Source organism: Taeniopygia guttata, chromosome 10 (genome assembly GCF_048771995.1).
Source record: "Taeniopygia guttata chromosome 10, bTaeGut7.mat, whole genome shotgun sequence".
In the NCBI taxonomy this organism is placed as follows: Eukaryota; Metazoa; Chordata; class Aves; order Passeriformes; family Estrildidae; genus Taeniopygia; species Taeniopygia guttata.
In genome coordinates this window covers 6,278,022-6,299,664 of record NC_133035.1, presented here as the reverse complement: position 1 = coordinate 6,299,664, position 21,643 = coordinate 6,278,022, and the positions used below count along the sequence as shown (strand labels likewise).

At 37.8% G+C, this 21,643-nt stretch overlaps 1 protein-coding gene across 2 annotated transcripts; it reads right to left on the bottom strand.

Annotated features, from left to right (window-relative positions):
• Positions 1-602: 602 nt before the first annotated feature.
• LOC100224497 (threonine--tRNA ligase 1, cytoplasmic) lies at positions 603-15,779 on the bottom strand. Of its 2 annotated transcripts, XM_030281225.4 has the most exons (19): positions 15,493-15,779; positions 14,738-14,824; positions 13,765-13,955; positions 13,128-13,251; positions 11,912-12,033; positions 11,005-11,122; positions 10,276-10,340; positions 9,515-9,593; positions 8,183-8,329; positions 7,463-7,561; positions 6,959-7,125; positions 6,308-6,470; positions 5,536-5,673; positions 5,035-5,112; positions 4,835-4,935; positions 3,629-3,733; positions 2,774-2,846; positions 1,559-1,673; positions 603-1,443 (listed from the first exon to the last, which is right to left on the bottom strand). In XM_030281225.4, the coding sequence occupies exons 1-19, from the start codon at positions 15,748-15,750 to the stop codon at positions 1,295-1,297; spliced, it is 2,379 nt and encodes a 792-aa protein (XP_030137085.4). In that variant the 5' UTR covers positions 15,751-15,779; the 3' UTR covers positions 603-1,294. The 2 variants fall into 2 exon arrangements, with proteins under 2 accessions (XP_030137085.4, XP_030137086.4); XM_030281226.4 differs by lacking the exons at positions 603-1,443; positions 1,559-1,673 and having other exon boundaries at positions 2,809-2,930.
• Positions 15,780-21,643: the final 5,864 nt, after the last annotated feature.

Below are 21,643 nucleotides of genomic sequence, written 5' to 3'. Positions count from 1 at the left end.
TAAAAATGTATGTATGTATAAAATAGAGAAATAAAAATCACCCGGCACTCCCCCTGTTAATTCTGTCAAGTGGAACGGAAAGCTTTCCCATCGCTCCTTCAAGTTTGGTTTTTTCCCTTTTCTTTTAGAAGCAGGAGACAAAAACAGATCCACAACCAAAACGAATATAAAACCAAACACAGACTTACTAAACACAGATCTGTGAGTGTGAGGCAAAAGTAAACCATAAGCTTTGTATTTGTGGCAATTGTAGTTTCTGCTTGATGGCTGTGATATTTAAATCACAACTAGAGCTGTACAGCCTAGCTAAATGAGCAATACACTTAACTCTAAGCCTGTTAACTAAATAAAAGTAATTAAATTTAAGTAAAAAAGTAATTAAAGTTAAAAAAGGTAAAAAATTAATCTCTCAAATAATTGGTCTCCAGTTCAATTGCCTGCAATTGGAACTTTAAAAATCATTTCTAAGCAGAAAAAACAGAAATACAGCCAGTTTCAAGTTCAGCATACTGTTTTAAAATTAAAATTGTCCTCTGCTGCTTTTCAGCACTCTACTTCCAGAAAATAAAGTAATAAATTACACACAGAAAGTCTTTTCAAAGTTTTGTTAGTTTTAGTAAAAAGCCAAAACAGCAAACAGAAGAAAAAAAAAACCACACCACACACAGTTATAGTAATTCAACTGCATTCTTATCAGCATCACAGCAACCAGTCATCACACCAACTCCATGAGTGCCTTGTTACACTGAGGCTTCCAACAAAGACTCCATTCATATTCTGTGAACACACATTCTGAAACAACCAAAATATTCACATACACCCCCCCTCGAACCCCCCAAGTTTTTATTATCATCTGGAGCTAGGAAAAAACCTAATCCAGACTACTCCTGAGGTACATATGCACTGCCAAGCTCTGGATTCCAGGTCACAGTCAGGTACCTGCTCCGTGACTGAGGGAGCTCAGCGCTCCTAACAGCATCCCCTGCTCTTCCCAGCTTCCTGATCCCCACCATGGTACAGCCCTGACTTATTTCCACAGCAAACACACCACATCCGAGCTGTAGAACTTTCTAAATAAGCATTCTGCAATTCAGGCAGATTGGAAACCAATGTGATTGTTAAAGGAGTTGGCAGATGCATCTGTCCTCGTGCTTTTCCTGAAGCACCAACAGTGCTCCATTTGCTTATTTTGTGTATCTAGTAACTGAAAATTCTCTCAGATGAGCATCATTGCTGTGCAGGAATAAAGAAACATTTCACACAGACAGCGAATAATTTTTTCCTAGCAGCAACATCAGAATTCTTCTTCTGCATTTGCAATTTGTGAAGTCTTAAATTTCTTGAGCTTTTCAATAGTAGAAGATACTGAAATCTCTCCATGAACTTTGTTGTCTCTTGTTCGCACATTGACAGCATTATTTGCTTTCTCCTTTTCTCCAACCACTGCAAGACATAGCAGAAAATATTACACAATCTACATTAGAAAATGAACCTAGAACAAACTTTGTCCAACCTTAGAACTTAAATGATATTCAGAAATGTAGGATGCTGCAATTACCTAAAATGAAGTTATACTGAGCCAGCTGTGCATTTCTAATTTTCTTGTTTAATGTGCAACTTTGATCTAGATCCACATCTGACATAAATCCTGCTTCAAAAAATTGATCACAAACCTAAAAAAAACCCAAAGAAACCAAAATCCTGTTAATATTGCTCTGTAGTTTACAACATACATTTCTAATGCTGCAATTATTGATCTCTCCCAATAATTAACACATGCATATGCATAATTTCATTCTTGTGGGTGATTATAAGGATTTCAATGAAGTTATCTGAAGAAACTTGCACACACAGCAGCACCCCAGCTGGGAGACAATATAAGATACCATCTATATCAAACATGTGCTGTTCTGCTACTGCATGTCAAAAACATGCTCTCAGTCTGAGAAAGGAGAAAGAGGAGAAGGAACACACTTATTCTTGCATTAAAAGGAAAGCATGGGACAGGGGTAAAACCAACCATGGTTCATAAGTGATGTAGTCAAGAATACACATAGTGGGAAATGGAAGAAACTGGCTCTGCCTACTTAGAGCTGAGAGTACTGTAATGAAGCATTAGTTACATAAAGTTTGTCTTTTGTGGCAGGCACATTTTTCTCTCTCTCAGGATTTTTTCATAGAGGAGCACAGAGGAAAGAAAGATAAAACAATTTCTGCTCCTTGTTTTCTCATGTAGAATGTGTTTAGAGAATTGTTTACTTGGGGTGATTGCTTGATTAGATTCTGGTGAGGATTGTTTGAGCCTGATGGCCAATCCAATCCATCTGTGTCTGGACTCTCACGAGAGGGTCACAAGTTTGAGTTAGATATGGTACTTAGAAAAAGTAAGTAGTTTTAGTATCTCCTTTAAATAGTATATTAATGTATTATAGTATGGTTATAATAAGAAAATCGTTCAGTCTTCTGAACTAGAGTCAGACATCATCATTTCTTCCCACTGGGTTCACCTACATTTACAATAGTCATCCAGGATGCTTTGGCCTTTCACAATTACAGAAGTATTTACCTAATCAAAGAACCCAAAATACTTGAAGTTACATATCACTTACTCAGACACATACAAATTTTGGACTGAAACTTTTAAATTGAAAAATTTACCTCTCCCCCCAAACATGTCTCCAGAGTTATTAAGCATTAACTCCCTGTTCTAGGATGAGCACTAAGGATCTATGAATTCTGCCTGCTGCCAGAAGGAGGCAAGCTGTCCTCTCACCTGCTGGGCGTATTGTTCCGAGGCGGGGCCCACAGGCACAACCATGACCTGCCGTGGAGACAGCCAGAATGGCCTGGCCAGCACAGGACAAACAGGAAACAAAGGTGCATTTTATATTTCCAGTCACAGCCATACTCATGTTCCACAATAATAATTTCTGTATAGAATTATTTACATTAGCTAAGGATGTTGGATAGTGTCTTATCTCCCTCTTCTCAAGCTCACATAAAATAACAAAAAGATTCATTCCAGTAAAATGACATATGGGGAAGTTTGATCTTCTGTTTTCTCCCATGATGACTTCACAATTTTAAACAGAATTTTTTCTGCATAATTTTCACTTTTATCTATAACTTTGCAGTGAAGGTGGACAGTCAGGTAACTGAAAATAAGAATTATTTTCCTTAGTCATTTAAATACATTCATGGAGAAATGTTTCTAGATCTTACCCAAGATAAAATGATCAATCTTAGAAGTACAAAAAATATTTCACATATTACGATTAACTAATGTCTGTATATACACAAATAATTTTTTACATATACATACCTCTGACATCCTGCTGGTACAAAACCACAATTTTTAAGAAAAAAGGAACAAGAATAATGCAGGACTTACACATTAAGTTACAATTGAATTGAAATTCCTATTTCTACATTTTTTTTTCTGTGGTGTCATGAAATTGTATGGTTATCATACAACTTAGAGCAGAAAACTGGACTTTTCTTGCAATCTTACTGATTTTGAGAAAATTGTAGGGATATTATTTTTGCATTATAATATGTGGGATAATAGGAAGGATATGCAGTTTCTACACTGTTAAAGTCTTCTTAGAATTCCATTTGTGCCACATACCATTTTCCTCCATAATTTTCTGCTAGAATAGCTATTATTCTCTCCACAGATCCCAAAATAGCTCTGTGAATAATCACTGGCCTTTTCTTGTCATCGCCATCCTTACTGGAAAAAAATCAAAGTTTTTATTTAAAAATAAAATTATCTTAGCTCACACACATGTAATCCTACTAATATTTTTGATTCTACTTTTAACAGAAAGACAAAATTTAGCTAGTTATACTTATCAAAAGTCTACTGGTTTTATTAAAAACGTACTTCAAGTCAACTGGGCTTTTAAAGAAATTCTAATTTAAAATAATCATGCCTGTAGCTAGTGGCAGAGACACACTCTTAAATTTGAGAAGACACTTGACTGACTCAGCACCATTTTTGTGCATTTTAATATTTTATGTTCATCCTTGCACTCTTTCCATTAGGGCTTGCTTTTATTTTGTTGCATGGGAACATACCTGCCCTTACATTTCATTACTTAAATTACAATCCTGAAATTTAAAATCTGACTTGAAAAAAAGAAAGCCAGTCAATAGTAACATTATCACTTATCATAAAAGCTATGACATCTACTATAGAATATACTGCAGGACCAAAAAATTACGGATTGTTATTCTATCCTCCCCATCTTCACAATATGCAAAAATCAAACACAGCAAGAAATACAACCCAGAAAATTAGTATTCAAGTCAATGTGGCACTAAAATTAATTTTCAGTGGGCCTAGCTGTAAACCAGCCACATTTTCAGTAAAAGCTGTTTGAACTTGGTTTATGTTCAAAGTTAACTTATTTAATCTGATAAAAATAAAGAACCACTTAGTACAAACACACTTGCTCCTTAGGGCATGTTTGAATTTGTGTCTTCCAAGGAGACACAATGACTAGGCTGAAAAAGAAAACTGACTCAGCTGAGGAGTTTTTAGCATAACTTATGATCAATTGTCTTCCGAACTGGCAGACAAGACAGATAATGAGATTTTCCTGCATTACAATTCAAGTGAGCTATCATTACATTGAGAAAATATCTTCAAGTTCATGACTCATTCCTCTACCCACTGGGGGTGTTTGCTCTGCCTACCAGCTGACTGATTTACAAGCTGATCATTTGTTAAATGAGCAATATAGCATTAGTACATAATGGGAATTACAGATAATGAAAGCTATTGTTCAATTTCATTTTAAAGAGGAAGATATTTAGCTTAATCACTCACCCAACATAAGTAAGATTAAACCGAATGGGCAGCTGGAAGTCAAGTTGGATGGTAGCACATTGATGGTACCTACCAATTGCATCTTTGATTTTAATATCAATCTGTGAAGCAAAATTACATAGTTACTAAATATAGTTTGCCTGCAGTACATCTACATTTCTGTCCATCCCAAAGTTATACTGAAATGCTGAGTCACTAACCTTAGGACCATAAAATGCTCCATCTCCTGGATTCAAATTCCATTGCTCTCCAAAGTTATTCAGGCTGTTTTGAAGTTGCTAATCATGAGAGAGTAATTAAAAAAGGTATAGAAGGGCCTCTCATTAAAGGAAATCAAAGCAATTGCCTTCGAAATTCAAAAGGGATCAAAAAGCAGCACAACCCCTATTGTTCAAGCATTTGCTTGTTTATGATAAATAATCTGTTAATAGTAATTCCTTCTATAAATATTGTGATTAATCAGAAAAAAAAAAGATTAATAGAAATTTAACTAGTTCAAGGTAAGGGGCTAAGTAAGAATCTGAAAGTTCTGGTTTTCTACAGAAATTTCAGATTTAATGTGATGTTTTCCTACAAGAATTTCCATCAAGGGCAGTACTTAGCATCTGATTAAAGCAATTTCACCACGCAACATGGAAGAACTCAGCTAAATATCTATCTCTGCAAGTACAAATTGGTTTGTTTGCTTTAAAATTAATTACCTTTTCTGCATGATCCCAGATCTCTAAATCTCCAAGATAATTTTCTGGTCTTGTAGAAAGATGTAGTTGAAAGGTAAAGCCAAAGACAGCATACACTGATTTCAAGAAATCAAGACAGTCCTTAATTTCTTCTTCAATCTTAAACATAAAACATATTAAAATAAGCTAAAATTTACTTATATATAAATGTAATTGAATCAGCTGAATTCCTCATAACAAGAACATAAGAGCCCATTAAATAAGAACAAATTAAAAATCACATCCAAGGAACCCAAATCCACTTAATATGGGCAAAGAAAGATCTGAAGTGTTGTGGCTTCAAGGCATGGCAAGAAAAGTGGTATTTTTGTTAAACATGAGGTTCTGGAGCCAAATTATATCTCGAATTAAAGTACATCAATTTTTACATGTAGTTCCACTAAAATCTATGGCATTACTGACAAAATAAAAGTTTTTATTCAGCATTACTATAGAGAACAATGGGATCAACTGCTTTTTTTTTTTGCAGAGGGAGATGGAAAATGCAACAAATCTTACTTTCTGGGGTTTAGTTGCCCAATGCATCTTTCTAAATAAAATGAAGCACACAGAAAACAAAACCATCAAAAGCAGCTTTACGCTACACAGTGGAAGAATTAAGAGTTGAAATACTTCAGGGATTTTTTTTTTTCTTGTTTACTGTTAGTTTGCACTGGGAGAGGGAAGGGTTTTTTTGGGTTTTTTTTTTCTTGACTGGTGGGGATGTGGAAGGTGCTTTTTTTTTTTTTTTTACCTGTTCCATTGTGCAAAAGATGTGAGCATCATCTTGTTGGAAGCGCCTTACACGAGTCAAGCCACTCAAAGTGCCCGAGAGTTCATTTCGGTGAAGAACTCCAAAATCTGCAAGTCTAAGAGGCAATTCCCTCCAGGATCGGGGACGATGGGCAAACATCAAGCTAAAAGAAACATGGAAGAACCTTCCTTTATCCTTCTTACAGGAGATTTAAGACAACACAGAAGCTCAGTACAGACAGTAATCACATTTTTAAGTATTTACTCATTCAGGTTGTCTGCCTCCTGAAAGACAGACAAACACACCACTCAATGTACTGCTAAAGATCACTGAGGAAAAAAACACTGCAAAAGTAAATCAAGACAAGTTAATCCATACCCTTCTTGGACAACCACATCTGATGCCCACCTCTATCCAACAGATTTGGTATTTACTCGTGGTACAGACTAGTATTGGCATGCACAAACCCAGCTCAGTGCAGACTTACTGCAAAGGTATGCTCTGGGACACTGTCAGAGAAGCTCTCGGGACACACTTGCTTAGCAGTCTATCATAAATATACAGCATGTATTAGTATTCCTTTTATTTCTCCTCAGCCCCAAAAAGGATAAATGATATAAAATAAGATGTTTTCCAGTTGAGAGTACAAACCAATGTCCTGGACAATTCATGGGTTTAATGGCAAAGGTTTCCTTCTCAACCTCAAAAGAGAACATATTTTCACTGTAGTGCTGCCAATGTCCTGAAGCTTCCCAGAGTTTACTGTTGAAGACGTTCGGAGATACAACTTCAGTAAAGTTACGTCTGCGATATTCCCCCTATGGAGAAAATGCTACATTTACAAGGTGAGAGAGCTTTTGACAAGCAAAAGCTTGATTCTTTTTAACTGTGGCATTATGATGGCAATTTATAGGGACACAGTAGGACTACTGCAACATGTAGACTTTGCACAGTTGGAAAAACACAGCTTCACTCTGCCTTATTTTCAAAAATATGAAATTTGTATAATCCTTGTAAAAATTTTGTATATGTTTACATACATAGACACTACTCTTTCTGTGGATAGCTCAGCACTAGGAATGGCCTATCATTTAAGATCAAAAAAATGACATTCAAGTTGTTAGGATTATATTAGTAACATCAGTATATACTCACTCGTATGAAATCCACGAGCGTGTTATAAAGAAAGGCACCTCTAGGGAGGAAGAAGCAGCTTCCAGGACTCAAATCATGAAAGAAGAAGAGTTCTTGCTCCTAAGTAAATAAAACCAGAATGCTCTAATACCAATTCAGAGAGAATTCCAAAATGTAACTGCTTTACACACATCAAGACACTGTTAGCAAAGATGGAATATTACAGCAGGAACAAGATGATTTATGGTCTACAAGTTCTCAGCAAGACCAGTTAATGGATCTGCTTACAAATCTCCAAGAGTTCTTACTCTTGGAGATTTGTAAGAACACTGAATTCCATTTGATTCTTTGACTACGTGAACACACATTTCCCCAAATTTACACCTATTATAAAGAATGACCAAACCATGTTATTTACACAATTTCCAAATTATCTTCTGTGAAAAATAGAGTGGTTTAGGAAGGATCTGCAAAGACTGTACATTAATAGGTCTAAGATTTATATCCCTAAACGAAGGGATTAAAGCCATTACTTTCTTCCCAATATTAGTTTAACATTCATATGCAAGTGACAAGCTGAGTTTGTAGAATTAAAATTTTAAAATGCAAGCAACATCAAGAAGCACATAGAACTGGCTCCCTTTAAAACAACAACAAAAAAATCAAACCAAAACAAATACAAGGGAAGAGAATGAATTCTATAACATAATTATAAAAGAAGTAGACAGGAGAATAGTATACCTTTCCAATTTTCCTATGATCCCGGTTTTTGGCTTCTTCCTGGATTTTTTCCCATTCCTTCATCATTTTGTTATCAGGAAAGGATATTCCATATATTCTCTGCAGAGTTTCCATGTCAGATTTTCCTTCCCAATATGTAGAGGAACTCTGATACACAAAAGCCATACTTTAAGATAATATAACATAACATCAGGGAAAGAGGAATAAACACTAACCCATTCAAATATTATTATATTTTTCCTTGGGAAAAGAATTCTATGCAGTCCTTCAGCACTTGTTTGTCATACAAAGAGACTTGCAGTGCCTTTTAGTCAGGACACCAATACAGAAGACAAACAGAAGTGACAGGTCAAATTGTATTTTATTCTGCTTAGGTACCTTGTTTTACTCACATCATGGCATATTTTATTATTTCATGTTATGGCTTTTAAAAAGGCAGGACTTGTTTACATTGAAAATATAATGCAGAAGGGAAACAAAAAGGCAAAACAAACCTAACTCTCACAGTTAAATCCAAATAGTTTTAACCCTCTATCCATTTAATCCCTGGAACTCAGGAATTCCATACACTTGTTAGGGAGCCAGCAAAAGCCACAATGATGAATGTTCCAAAAAGGTCAACAAAATTAGGAACTGTGAGTAACTTAAACTACACCATACATCCAGAGGCCTCTGCAAACACTGTTGCTGGCTTCCCCTGGAAGCAATGCCATTTTTTAACAGCAGCATTTGTCAAGGTCCACTTTACCTCCTGTACCTGAAAGATACCATCTGACAAGGTCAAAATACTATTTTCTGACCCAGTGAGTATCTTAATGTTAACTTACTGCAGAAGAGAGCATGTACACACCCTGCACTCAGATGTGACAGCTGATACAGACTAACCAGGACACTTGTCCTGTGCAGTGCTGGTGGGAGACAGGGGCACAGTCCTGCCACAGGAGCTCAGGTACTGCTCTCCTGTGCATGGCAGAATTGGCTCCACAGCTCATGTGGTCACCACCAGCTAGAGTAGTTTTGCAGTGCTCTTCATCAGTCTTAATGTGCATGTTACTACACTAATACTGTGATAAAAAACATGCTGGTAGCTTTCCTTGAGGTACTACTGTCTTAGCCAAGAATCAGTAAATGTCAGACACAGATCAATGATCAAAGGCAGTAGTTCTACCTGTACAACAGGAAATGGGAAAGAAATTAAGAACTATTGTACAGTAAGCAAAGAAAACAATACCAAGGACCAATCCTAGTACAGTCAGCTCAGGAAAAATAAATACATAAATAAATCAACTGACAATTTATTTCAGTTTTGATCCACAGTTAATTTAAACTTACCTTAATTATTTTAAGGGCCTTAATTTTTCCAGTGTGTCTCACATGTGGACCCTTGCAGAGATCAATCAATGGACCACATCTATATGCCAAAACAAAAAGAGTGTTAACTCCAAGCAACCCAACATTTTTCAATACATTCACTAATGGCACACAAGTTCATGTTTCGCACATTTAAACATGGTACTAAATATAAATATGCACCATGCAGCAAATTCAGTGCACCTTAATTGTAACTGTGCCTTTTACCTGAAGTGGAATATTCACTCAGTAAATGCTCAGCACACTTGACCCATTTTCAAGAGCATTATAATACATTGCCAATGCATATAGTTCCATACAGGAACTTGTTCAAGTTGGCCAGGAAATTTTAAAGCATGCACATCAAACAGAAAATGATGCTGCCATTTTCCAACCAACAAGTAACTGAACAAGCAGGTTTCTCACCCCACACTGAGCTAGTTAGCTTTATCCATTATGCAGCAAGCCAATGTCAGAGACAGCAACTTATATTAATCAGTCTACTGAAACCAGAGGGAATAAATAAAAACTGAATTTGACATTTATCCATAAACTGAGACCTAATGTGTCCCAGCAGACAGAGAACATCTCACTCTACCTAAGTAGCAATATTAATTGCAAACTTAAGTCCCAATCACCATGAATTCAGAACTTAGAATAAAAAAAAACCCAAATTATTCTCTCAAATTAAATTAATTAGCTATAAAAATACTTAATAATACCATTCAAGTATATTTCTTTACCTGTATACTGTGGTAGTTGGTGTCTTCACCTTCTCATTAAGGATACGGCACTTGAACTTGTTATACTGTGTGTGGAAGTATGAAAGGTCAGAAACGCCAATAAAATTGATAATAAAATTCTCTTTAAAAATTACATTTTAATATTAAGTGCACCAGTAAAAGACACTTCTAACTAAAAAAACCCAAAAACCTCAAAACAAACAAAACAAAACCATCAAACAAAACAAAAAAATCAAACCACCAACAACAAAAAACCCCACATATATTTCTCAGAAGAATTCCAAAAGCAGAGGGGAAAGAGACAGAATTAACTCCCCTGAGGGTGTGTTGAGGATTGTGATCACCACCTGAACACCCCAAAGCATTTGTGAAAAGCAATCACACAGCACAGTGAGACTGGTGATAGTCACTGAATAAAACAGGACTAGAACTAAAAGGCTTTTCTGACCTATCTTCACAAGTGAGCTAGAAGAAACATATGCCTTTCATTTACTTGTTATTTCAATGAGCTTGAGGTGTGTTTTTTTTGAGTACAGAATTGTTTTTCTATGTGCTTGAAAACATCCTGAATACTTGGGAGGGCATATGGAGAGGGGGAAAAGGATGGTATTGTTTTCCTTTGTTTTACTAAACAGGTACTATTCTCATGAGTCAGTCACATGCAATATTTCAGAAAAGTTACATTTTAAAAGATCATTGTACTAGATCCACAGATACTCTAAGATTTACCTTAAACATGTCTAACAGGATCTCCTTTTTGACTTCCAGCCTTTCAAAAGCCTGTTTCTCTTTTATGATATTTTTACAATGGTTCTCTAGTAGTGGGAATTCAGTACTAGATACACTTCTAGATAAAAAGACACAGGCAAAAGAAATATAATTATTTTGATACTCCCATTTTTCTAATGGTCTGATTTGAAAAAAAATTGAATGTGTTGTGATTTGTCACAGTATTTTTCTTAGTTACTTACAATCAGCTCTATTTTCAGACACTAAACCCAGAAACACAGATAGTACCACCCTGAACAAACCCATTGCAATCATTCCTTTGACTGTCTGGAACAGTCTTTGACATGATTAAATGTCTGGAAGACCTACAGCTCAAAATATACATATGATTTAAGAAAAAAAACAAACCAAGGAGAAAAAAGGGGCTCAACCCAGCCACAGGAGCCAGTTTATCAGCTCATGCAGATTCAGTATTCTCCCTGCCTACAGAAGGATAAAGAAGGAAAAAACAGAATTGTAAAGCTGTGCACAAGGATTAGAATAGTAGTAAACACCTAGACAAGTTACATGCATTTGTACCTTTTCTACAAGCGACTATGGACCCTAGAAACCAAACTTGCATGACTCAAGGAAACCGTCCCCCTTGCCTCACAGAAACTTCAGAAACTTCAACCCAAATGCTCTGCATTTTTTCCACAGATCAGCTTCAACTCTTACTGAGCAGGTGTCTGGAACACTGCTTCTGAATTTAAATATATACACACAATCAACTGAACTGTATATACACAAGACTATGTTTCAAATCACATTAGAGACAGATTATACTTTTAACATGCAGAAAAACGAAATAATTCTAGTACTGAGCTTTAATAGGGAGTATTAAAGTTCTAAGGCACTATAATTTTACCTGTCTTCAATATACATGTCATAATGAAATCCATTCTCAATTGGTGGTCCATAGCATAAGCAGCCCCCAAAATATCCTTCCATGGCCTCTCCAAGGATGTGAGCACTTGAATGCCAATAAACCTGTAAATGAAGTCAGGTGAGCAAACCATGAGGTCAATGGCATTGTATAACTAAAAAGAAGAAGAAACAAACTAGAGATATCTGCAGATAGGACACAGACTGGAACCAATGTTGTTTAAATTTTGAGAGAAGTAAAACAACTTTATATTACTCATTTAGAATACTTCAAAATGAAAAGATAATGGCAGATGTAGCCCTTAAGGCCCACCATACTTCAGTCTGAAAGAGGATGATTATACCTCTGCACAATTCCTTCAACTTACTTACTGTACTTTGTTTCATTTATAAGTTAATTTCAGTCAAAGTCTATGCACCACTAATCATGTCTAAAGCAATGTAGCCAATTAGGTTGCCATTGTTCACATCCAGTACATTTATTAATGGGCCTGTAAACTGCATTACCTGAAATGTCAGAAGAGGGAATCAATAGAGCAATACCAGTCTGATGTTCTGACTTCTTATTAATTGAGACTATTTCAGAGCTATTGTTATAAGATAAAGCCTTGACAGGCTCCTGAAATGTCTCCAACAAGCTTAATCACATGAATAATTCTTTCACAAAACTGAAGTCCAATCCTAGTGTATAAAGATAACATAAGCTGCAGACTGAATACCATTAAAGAAAAATCTCAGTCACATTCTAAGTATACATATAGTTTAACTGACTATGAAATGTCTACTAAGGATCTAATAAACAGCGCCAGTACAGGAGGGTGTAGATTTTATTTATGACTCAAGTCTAATATTGGACAGTTTTTAGAAAATGGTAGAGACTGCCTCACTCTGCTTTCACTGTCTGATCTTCAAATGCACCAAGCCAAACTACAGACTGTTTCAAGTTAACATACAAATCAAGGCTTCCTGGACAAACTCCTTTGAGAAATAACTTGTTTGTGTAAAAGAGAAGGATGAAAAGAACACAAAGATTTTACTCAGTCTGAGACCATAGGCACTTAGTATCTAATCATAGGAAACACATTACTTGAATAGTTTTGTGGGTTTTTTTTAATGTAAGATTTTAAAAGCGTAATGCTGCAATCAATTTTATGTCATTAGTTTCTTTAATCAAGCAGAAACCAGAGTGTTTTACTCACGGCTTTGGCTTCTTCATTATCAAAGGTGAGCAGCTCTAGAGTACAATCTCCCTCCAGTGGACGGTCCAGATCCCAGAGTTCACCGTTTACTTTGGCTATGACTGCATTTGAAGCCAACACTTGACTAAACAAACAGAAGAGACAAGAATATTTAGGTTCCAATTTGTAAAAGACTTTAGATTTCTAAACCCCATGAGACCACATGCACATCTTGTAGCATCTGAAGACCATAAACTTTTGTTTCTGTGGTCTCCTAAAACACTTGCCTACTTTTAAGGTATAGAACCTTAAGGTCTTGAGAGGTTTTGTTCAACACTTTTCAGTGCTGGTGGCCTGGAGAAAAGGCTGCTCCTTACAACAAGTTCTACGGATTCAGCTAACTCACAAAACCTCCCATGTCTCTTAATTCTGAGCAGTGTCACAGATGTAATTGGAAGCATTATGATCCCAGCACAGAATCACTGTAACCAGCTGTTTCTACTACATGAAGCTGATGTGCCAATGCTTTCCAAGCAAACCAATTTAAGGGAGCCACCACCCACTGACTGTGAGATATATTTTATATAACAAGGTAAGAGACAAATGATAGTAACAGTTTTATCACTACAGAAGTACAACTCTTGAATGTGCAGGTTACCTAATTCCTACAGCTAATTGATATGGCGTGGTTTTCCAAGATTCCCCTTCAACTGTCTCCCCATCTGTCCAAGTAATTTTGATAGATCTGCTCTGGTTGGCTGCTCTGTAAGCTAGCAAAGCATCGTGTTCTTTTTTCAGTACTTCATAAAGCTTCAGTCTGTCTTCTATGAAGCTTGGCACACACTGGAGCTGTAACACATAAATTAGATCACACACACATATTTGAGACAAAGAGAGTAAAAGGATTCACAGTGTTGGTGCATTCCCAGAGGTTCCAACATGTCCAGATTTAACTGTACTAGAATTTACACTAAAATTCAGCAAAACATTTATAAATAATAATATACAGAATAGTCCCATCCAACTTACTGACTATTTTATAGTGATTTTCTAATTTTCAATGCACTTTCATCAATCTGGGCCTAAATGGGTCTGTGAGCTGGACCTCACAAAGCAGCTTATACTCCTGACCAATGAAATTTGCATTTGGCAGATGTCCTGGAGAAATCTGGATCACTCCAATAAGCCCTTGCTCCTGCCACTACATCCAAAGCATCAGATTCAAGCCAGACAGTTCACACGAACATTCCTGCATTTTAGTTTAAGGGGAATTATTAAGCCCTATTGTACTACAGCAGTGCTGCCAACATCCCTTGAGCCATCATGAATGCTTTTTAACTCCTCATGAACCATCACTCTCCTTAGGCACCACAAAACCATGAGCTTTATTTTCCAATAACCCAAAGCCTTTTGCTACATAAAATGTAGAGATCTAATAATGTATCAGTAACCCTACTAATGCAAGATTAAGCTCTTGAATAATATGAGGGCTTTTTCCTCTGTGCTATAGCAAGCTTTCTTCCCAAAAGCTGGGATTTCAAAATACAGCAAAGTATTTCAGATTTGAGCGCCTTTTCTGAAGTTGGCTGAAAACCACTCCTATTACTACGTGGTATTAACGAACCACTTACATCATTCTGGTGTTGGTTCATGGCTTCATCTTCCTTTTTCTTTTTAATTTGATTCGCTGCATCAGCTGGATTTGCACTGGAGACTTTCTGAAAACAGTGATAATACTAAGTAAACCACTACTATACCTTCAAGTGTTTTTTCCAGCAATCATCAAAACAAACCAAACCAGTATAATATTGGGCTAAAAAGGCAATTACAGGGAACAAGGTATATCCTCAGTACAAAGACTTCTCATGGCACTTCTAAACTGCATCCTTTTGATGTTCTGCAGACACAGCAATGCTGCTCACTAAGGAAAGTCCTCTCAACACAATTTCCCAAATTTTACTACTACAACTATCACCAGCAAAATCGCCCCAGCGAGGCCGTTGGAGATCAAACCGGAGCAGTGAGCAGTCTGCCCAGGGATGCTGTGGATCCCCCATCCCTGGCAGTGTTCAAGGCCAGGCTGGATGGGGCTCTGATCAATCTGGTCTAGTGGAAGATGTCCCTGCCCATGGCAGGGGGCTTTAAGGTCCTTCCCAACCCAAACCATTCTATGATTCTATGAACCCACCACCTTGGCGCAAGGGCAGAGACCACTGCCCAGCGCGGGCAGGCACCGCGACAGGCTTCTTCTGCTCCCGGGGGCCGGGCACAGGCGGCTCGGCCCCGTGAGTGCCCCTGTCCCGTCCCTTCCCGCCGGCGGAGGCCCGGCCGGCCGGCCCGGGGTCACCGGACCGCCCCGCCCCGCTCCGAGCGGCCCCGGCGCTACCTCTCCGCCGGCCGGGGGCTGCGCCGGCGCCGCCCGGCCCAGCTCGGCCGCCAGGCTGCGGCGCAGGTGCAGCAGGCGGTACCGCAGCTTCTCGTTCTCGGCCCGCAGCCGCTGCAGCTCGGGGCTGGCGCTGCCGGAGCACTGCAGCTCCTGCGGCTCCTTCAGCCGACCGACCTCCGCCGCCAGCCAGCGCAGCTCCCGCTCCTGCCGCGACAGCCGCAGCTCTGCCGCCTCGGCTGCCGCCGCCGCCGCCGCCATGTTGGCCCCGGAGCGCCCCGCCCCGGCCCGGCCCCGCCCCCGGGCCCGCCCCGGCCCCGCCCCGGCCCGGCCCCGGCCCCGCCCCGCCCGCTGCCGCCGGAGCCCGCCCGGCGTCCCTGCCCGGCGTTCCTGTTCCCATCGCCCCCTCTGCTCATTGAGCAATCGGCTCTTTGCAGCACCTGCTGCTTTGCTGGGGATTCATCAGCCTACCTGAGGCCGGTGAGCAGTTGGGAAGTGTCGATATCTACAGAGTCAGTTGGGGTGGAAAAGACCTCTGAGATCATCGAGTCCAGCCTATGACCGAGGACCGTCAAGTGGACTATGGCTTCATGTGCCACATTCAGTCTTTCCTTGAACGCTTTATTAAACAATGTCAGTGTTAAAACCTGTTGGTCAGATTGCATTCTTATTTGACTTCAATGTCAAATAAACACTGCCGGAGGTTATTTGTAGTAGATGCTTCCTGACTGACACCTTTTCTTATTAAATCAAGCTGATTGAAACTATTCAGCATCTTAGCACAAATTACAGAACTTAGCACAAAGGTAAATAATTTGAAGAGGTTTGAGTTGCCAGATGTTAGGACTCAGAGCTTGGGAGGATTGTACAATTCCTATTGCACAGCCCAACAGTCTGCTGCATCATTTACAGGTCATTGCAGTTAAATACCTCAGTTCTTGACTCTGGGAAAAAAATAGCTCTCCACCACAAATCTTTCATATCCACCATGTACTTCCATGTATCCTTTTGTCTTAAACACTTCCTTGGCATCTTCAATTTATCTAGTTTCCTGCTTTGATCGTACTTCACACTCACTTTTCTGTGTTCAGTTTCTCAACACACACTTTCAAATTTTCACCTTTAACCTATACTCAGACTTTAAAAGCTGAGGGTTTTTATTACCAAATTGGCAATTAGCAAATCAGAATTTTAGCATTTTATTCTTCTACTTACACAGTGGGAAATAGCTATATGGTTTGTGAGAAGGTAGAGATAAATTTTGTAACTGTCCGCAATTTGATACATTTCCTATATCGCCCATTCTTCTTTGTGATTTTAAGACTTTATAAGAACATATTTGAGGTTAAAAGAATATATCCTTTTACCAGCAAAAATAATGGGGAGATTTCTGGCTCAAAACATTGTACTCCTTTAGAAGAAAAAAGTAAATTATTCAGTGCATCAGGTCCAAAGACTCTCCTATAGTGTACACTCACAAATTTTAGGTTCATATACCTCAGCAAACTGGTAACAATGCACTTTTTAAGTTTGCAACAATTCTTCCTTCCTTTCCTGAAGAGGTGCAACTTGGCAACACCTTTGTCTATCCCTCACTATAGCAAGGATGTGTATCTTTGAGGTTAGATTGGCAGGTGTGAAAGTAAAACATAGTCTATAGCTTCCTTTAGAAATCTATTTTCATTATTAATTTGATAGGTTACCTGTTATTTTAATTTTTAAATTCACTACTGTGCAGAATTAATTAGTCTGCTTAGGATACTGATGACAAGCAGTGTTATCAGCACAATAGAATAAACACAGATTTGTTTTTAAAATTAAACTCTGGGAAATGTATTCAGTTTATATCTTCTGTATCTCATCTTTGGGTAGTGCCTTATGAACTCAAAAACGTGTAACTTTTGGCTTGCTCTGACATTTAGTGAAGTTAAGGAAGAACTTCCCCTCTGAAGGCTGAGAAGGCTGATTCAGAGGATGCTGTCTAATATATGTGCAGTGCCAGTATCCTCTATCAGGATCTTTTATTTGCTGAGATAATGTGGTGTTAATTAGTAGAACTTCTGAGACAGAAACAATTTGAAGAGAGCAAAAAAATCATACTACCTCTATGAATGTTCAAAACTAGAGGGAATTTGGAGAGTTAAAGCCTCCTTTCAAAGTCTATCTAGAAGACCTGCCAGATATGTTGGCTACTTTCTGTGCCCTCTGCAGCTGGTTTAGCTGTGCTCCCTGGCTCGGGGTTAGGATGGCTCCTGCTGGGATGGCAGCTGCTTTGTACCATCTCTGTCCCCCCAGAGGGCCCTCTCTGGTGTGCGGTGTCGTGCAGAGCACAGGGAGCTCTACCTGACATGATCACAGCAGCGTTATGGCAATAAGCCATAACATTGTAAACTGAGATCATTAATATTGCTTCAAATAAAGCACAAACCCATGGTCCTTGCCCCACACGATGTGTCACACAGAGGCTTGTTGTATCTGCAAACAGCCACAAGGTGACAGGCAATGCTGCCAAACAATTCCGTGAAGCCTCGCTGGCTAACATACACAATGCTCACATACAGAAGAAAATTCCTGTGTTAGCATATGGTCAGTGGTCAACTTTAATGTTAAATGAATGTACTTGAACTTTAGGAAACAGAAGAAGCCTGAGAGGAAGATACCGTGGTTACAATTTAAGATTACAAGAACAGAAAATATTCTAAAACTCATTGGACTAAAAGCTTGGCAAAATATTTTTGTTTGCTCCACAACAGATAAACTACCCTTTAGAAAAGTGCAGGTAAGGCCACATGAGCAAGGCCATGGATGCATTATCAGTTGGAAGAAATAGAAAAAGAAAAAATAGACTAAGAAACGGGAAGGGGAGGTAGGAAATGTTCATAGCTTTTCCATAGAGGGAATTTATGTTGACAGAAAGTATGAAAACAAGACCGAGAAGTCCATGTACTAAGGAGCATTTGCATAAGGGAGGTTATGTAATGTGTGATCCTCAATGAATGATTATCAGTGGCAGAACACCTCCACTGGGATTGCAGTAATCTCCACTGTTAAACCTGGCTCAGGAAATGAATGCTACATGATTTATTTTGCTTGGAAATGGCATAAAAATCTAGACATGTAGAAATGTTGTTATTCTTAGTAGTTATGTACTTACCTTCACAAAAAAGGTCTTATTCTGTAACCTTTTTTTTTACCTTTTGCATATAGGTTTACAAAATGTGTATAGAAACATGCTTTCTAAATGTGTAATTCCATTCCATATTAAAGCTAATATTTTATGGAAGAACAAGAAGTGGATGGTATTTGTACTGTGGTTTGGGTATGGCCTCTGAGGAATATAAAATCAAAGTGTACAAAGGATGCTTTATTTTATGTCCTGTACCAGCTTGTACAGATTATTTCCATTTGATCAGCTGTCTTCTAGAATGAATTATCTTTTGCAAAGAGGTATCTTTGAAGATCAGTTATAGAATTAAAAAGTAACAGTAGCTAAGCAATTCTCAGTCTCATCATTACGGTTCAGAAGCTGTTAACAGTTGTAAAGGGCTAATTAGTGTAATGTAATCCTCTTAGGAGGCTGCAGGCATTGAGCTAGATTTCTTTATAATTTGTATGTAGGCCTTCTTCATTCCAGTGGAATTACAATAATCACAGACAGCAGTATGTATATGCATTCTGGCTATCCACATTATGTTGATTTTGCATACTGAATGCTGCACAATAAATGCAGAAGTAGAATTTTCTATTTTCTATTTAAATATCAAAATGTTTGGAAGAACAGCCAAGTCTTGGTTTTACAACTGTGCAAAATCTACCAGAAGAGAAAATGAAAACAGGAGTAAGTGGCTTTCTGAAATCCCAAGCAATCAGAGAGAGAAAATACTGGAAGAGCTGGATGTGAACAAAGTGCTGTCATATTTGGTTTACAAGAGAGTCTTTTCCTTGGAGGAATACAAAGACATTTGGTCTCAGGAGAGCTACAAGAAGAGAACAGAATATTTTCTAGATAAACTCTATTTAAAAGGCCCAGGTGCTTTCTCTGCCTTTTGTTCCATTTTGGAGGAGGTCTCTCCTAACTTGCTGACATGCTTTCTCCTTGGCTATGAAGGTAAGGTCACTGTCTGCTCTGAAATGCTTAAGTGTATATTGGTAATGTCTTGCAATCCTTTGACACTAATAGTTATTTGCTATAATTAGTGTTTACTTTCTCTCTTGCACTAAACCAGAGATAGTATTTACTGCCTTTATGGTTCTTAGTTATGAAAGAAAAAATAATCAGAAGAAAAAAAATGTTAAATATATTTTTTTGTTATACTTAGAATATTTAACCTGATAAAATGATGAATACTCAAATTGCTGCTACTAATAAATGAAAGTCAGGGTGGTGAAAAGGATTTCTAGGTATTACTGATAACGCTTAGATGAGAAATGTAACACTGATTATTTACGTTCTTTCCGCTTTCTGAAATATTTAAAAATAGATTGAGAAGTTCTGTAGGCAAAAGCCCGAGTAAGTGATCCCATTCACATTTTTCTTGTTAGTTATTGTATCGGTCTGTAAACAACTGTGTGAAAAAGGGTTGAATTCCTAAATATCAACAATACGAGAGAAATTAATCAAATAGTGATTTGGACATCAGGCACCAGCCTTACTTATTTGCAGAACAATATTTTGCTAGATATTAGCAAAGGTAATGTGAAAAATGCGTAGGGTGCTTACAATTATATCTTACTGACCTATTTTTATTTTTGTGTCTGTTATATTCTAAATTTCAGTCTATCAAGTCAACTAGAGTTTTTCTCAGCAATGACTGCAGGGTTGTGCTCAAAGGTTATATAGAGAATGTCCTTTTAGAATGTAATTAAAATAGTCACATCTTTCACTGATCTATTCAGTACCAGGTTTAAACAACTTAAAATTACAACTATTTATAAATAAAAGAAGTAAGTCTGAGTCCTGTAAAAATATTAATAAAGTAAGTATGAAAAAATTAAATATAAAATAATTTTGACCTTTAAAATAACTAGATTGTGCCCTCTCTTGACAGCCTGATTACTTTTAAAATTGACAGTTGGAGTTCTAATTACATGAGAAAGCAACAGACATTTTACCCTAATTTAATTATGAAAGATGCCCATTTAATGTAGCTTTTCAAGATCAATTTACAATAAGGTTCTATGGCAGTAACAAGAAAATCAAAGGATGTTGTTGGGGAATTTAATAGATGTACAAAATACTTCACAGACTACAATGCTATAAAAAAAGCTACCTAGAGCGTCTTTATGCTATCTTTTTTTTTAAGCATATAAATATAAATACAATTGATTATAAATACATGATAAAGCCAGGTCTTTTGGAATACACTTTTTGGAATGAAAATTTGGGCTTCTTCTGAATTAACTGAAGAGAGAGTGCAGGGAGGTTTTTATTCTATGCCATCTAAATAGATCATGCAGGGGCCTGTCACAGAACAGATTTCAGTCTTTCAGTGGGTACAAGGTTTGGGGGTAGCACTGCTCTAAAGGGGGCTGGCCTCAGCAGCGGAGTGCAAGTCAAGGACTCTGTCTCCCTGACAACATCACAGGAGATACAGAGAAAAAGGAGAAAGCAAATGCCACACATTTCCAAGAGTAAAGGATACTGTTGGAACAGCATCCCCAATCCATTCTGTCTGTCTGTGCCTTGTGCAGGCAGAAAAATGCCTCAGGCTGCCTTAGCTCAGCCACTATTACACTCTTTCTTCCTTCCCCTCCCCCAGTAGTGCTTATCAAATATGCAAAGCTAGTTTTAGAATCTGCTTTTGCTAGTAATAATTGACTGGATAACAGGCAAAGAAAAACACATGCTATATATTCACATTAATTCATGCAAATAATCTGTTTAAATTCATGCATACATACATTGCAGATTCAATTAAAATGCATTATGTGTTCTGGCATTGTGGATTTTTATAGATCAATTTTGATAAACCGTGTTACAAGGTGCACAGACAGATGTGATGAAAAATAACATTGTTCATTATTTCCGTTACCATAATTTTCTTTTCCATCCTCTAGAAACTGACTGATAGGGCAAATGAATCAAGAGGAAGGAATGCAGTCTAGATGCATGACGAGAGGCTGCTATGCCTGTGCTGTGTGGAATCAGCAGTAC

Bases quoted from the DNA above. Each gene is read 5' to 3' on its own strand.
- LOC100224497 (XM_030281225.4), bottom strand. From the start codon at position 15,750: ATGGCGGCGGCGGCGGCGGCAGCCGAGGCGGCAGAGCTGCGGCTGTCG. The intron at 5,674-6,307 runs GTAAAAAAAAAA...TTTATGTTTAAG, and splicing joins TCTTTTGCACAATGGAACAG to ATTGAAGAAGAAATTAAGGA. The intron at 1,444-1,558 runs GTAATTGCAGCA...TATGTCTTGCAG, and splicing joins TCAGTATAACTTCATTTTAG to TGGTTGGAGAAAAGGAGAAA.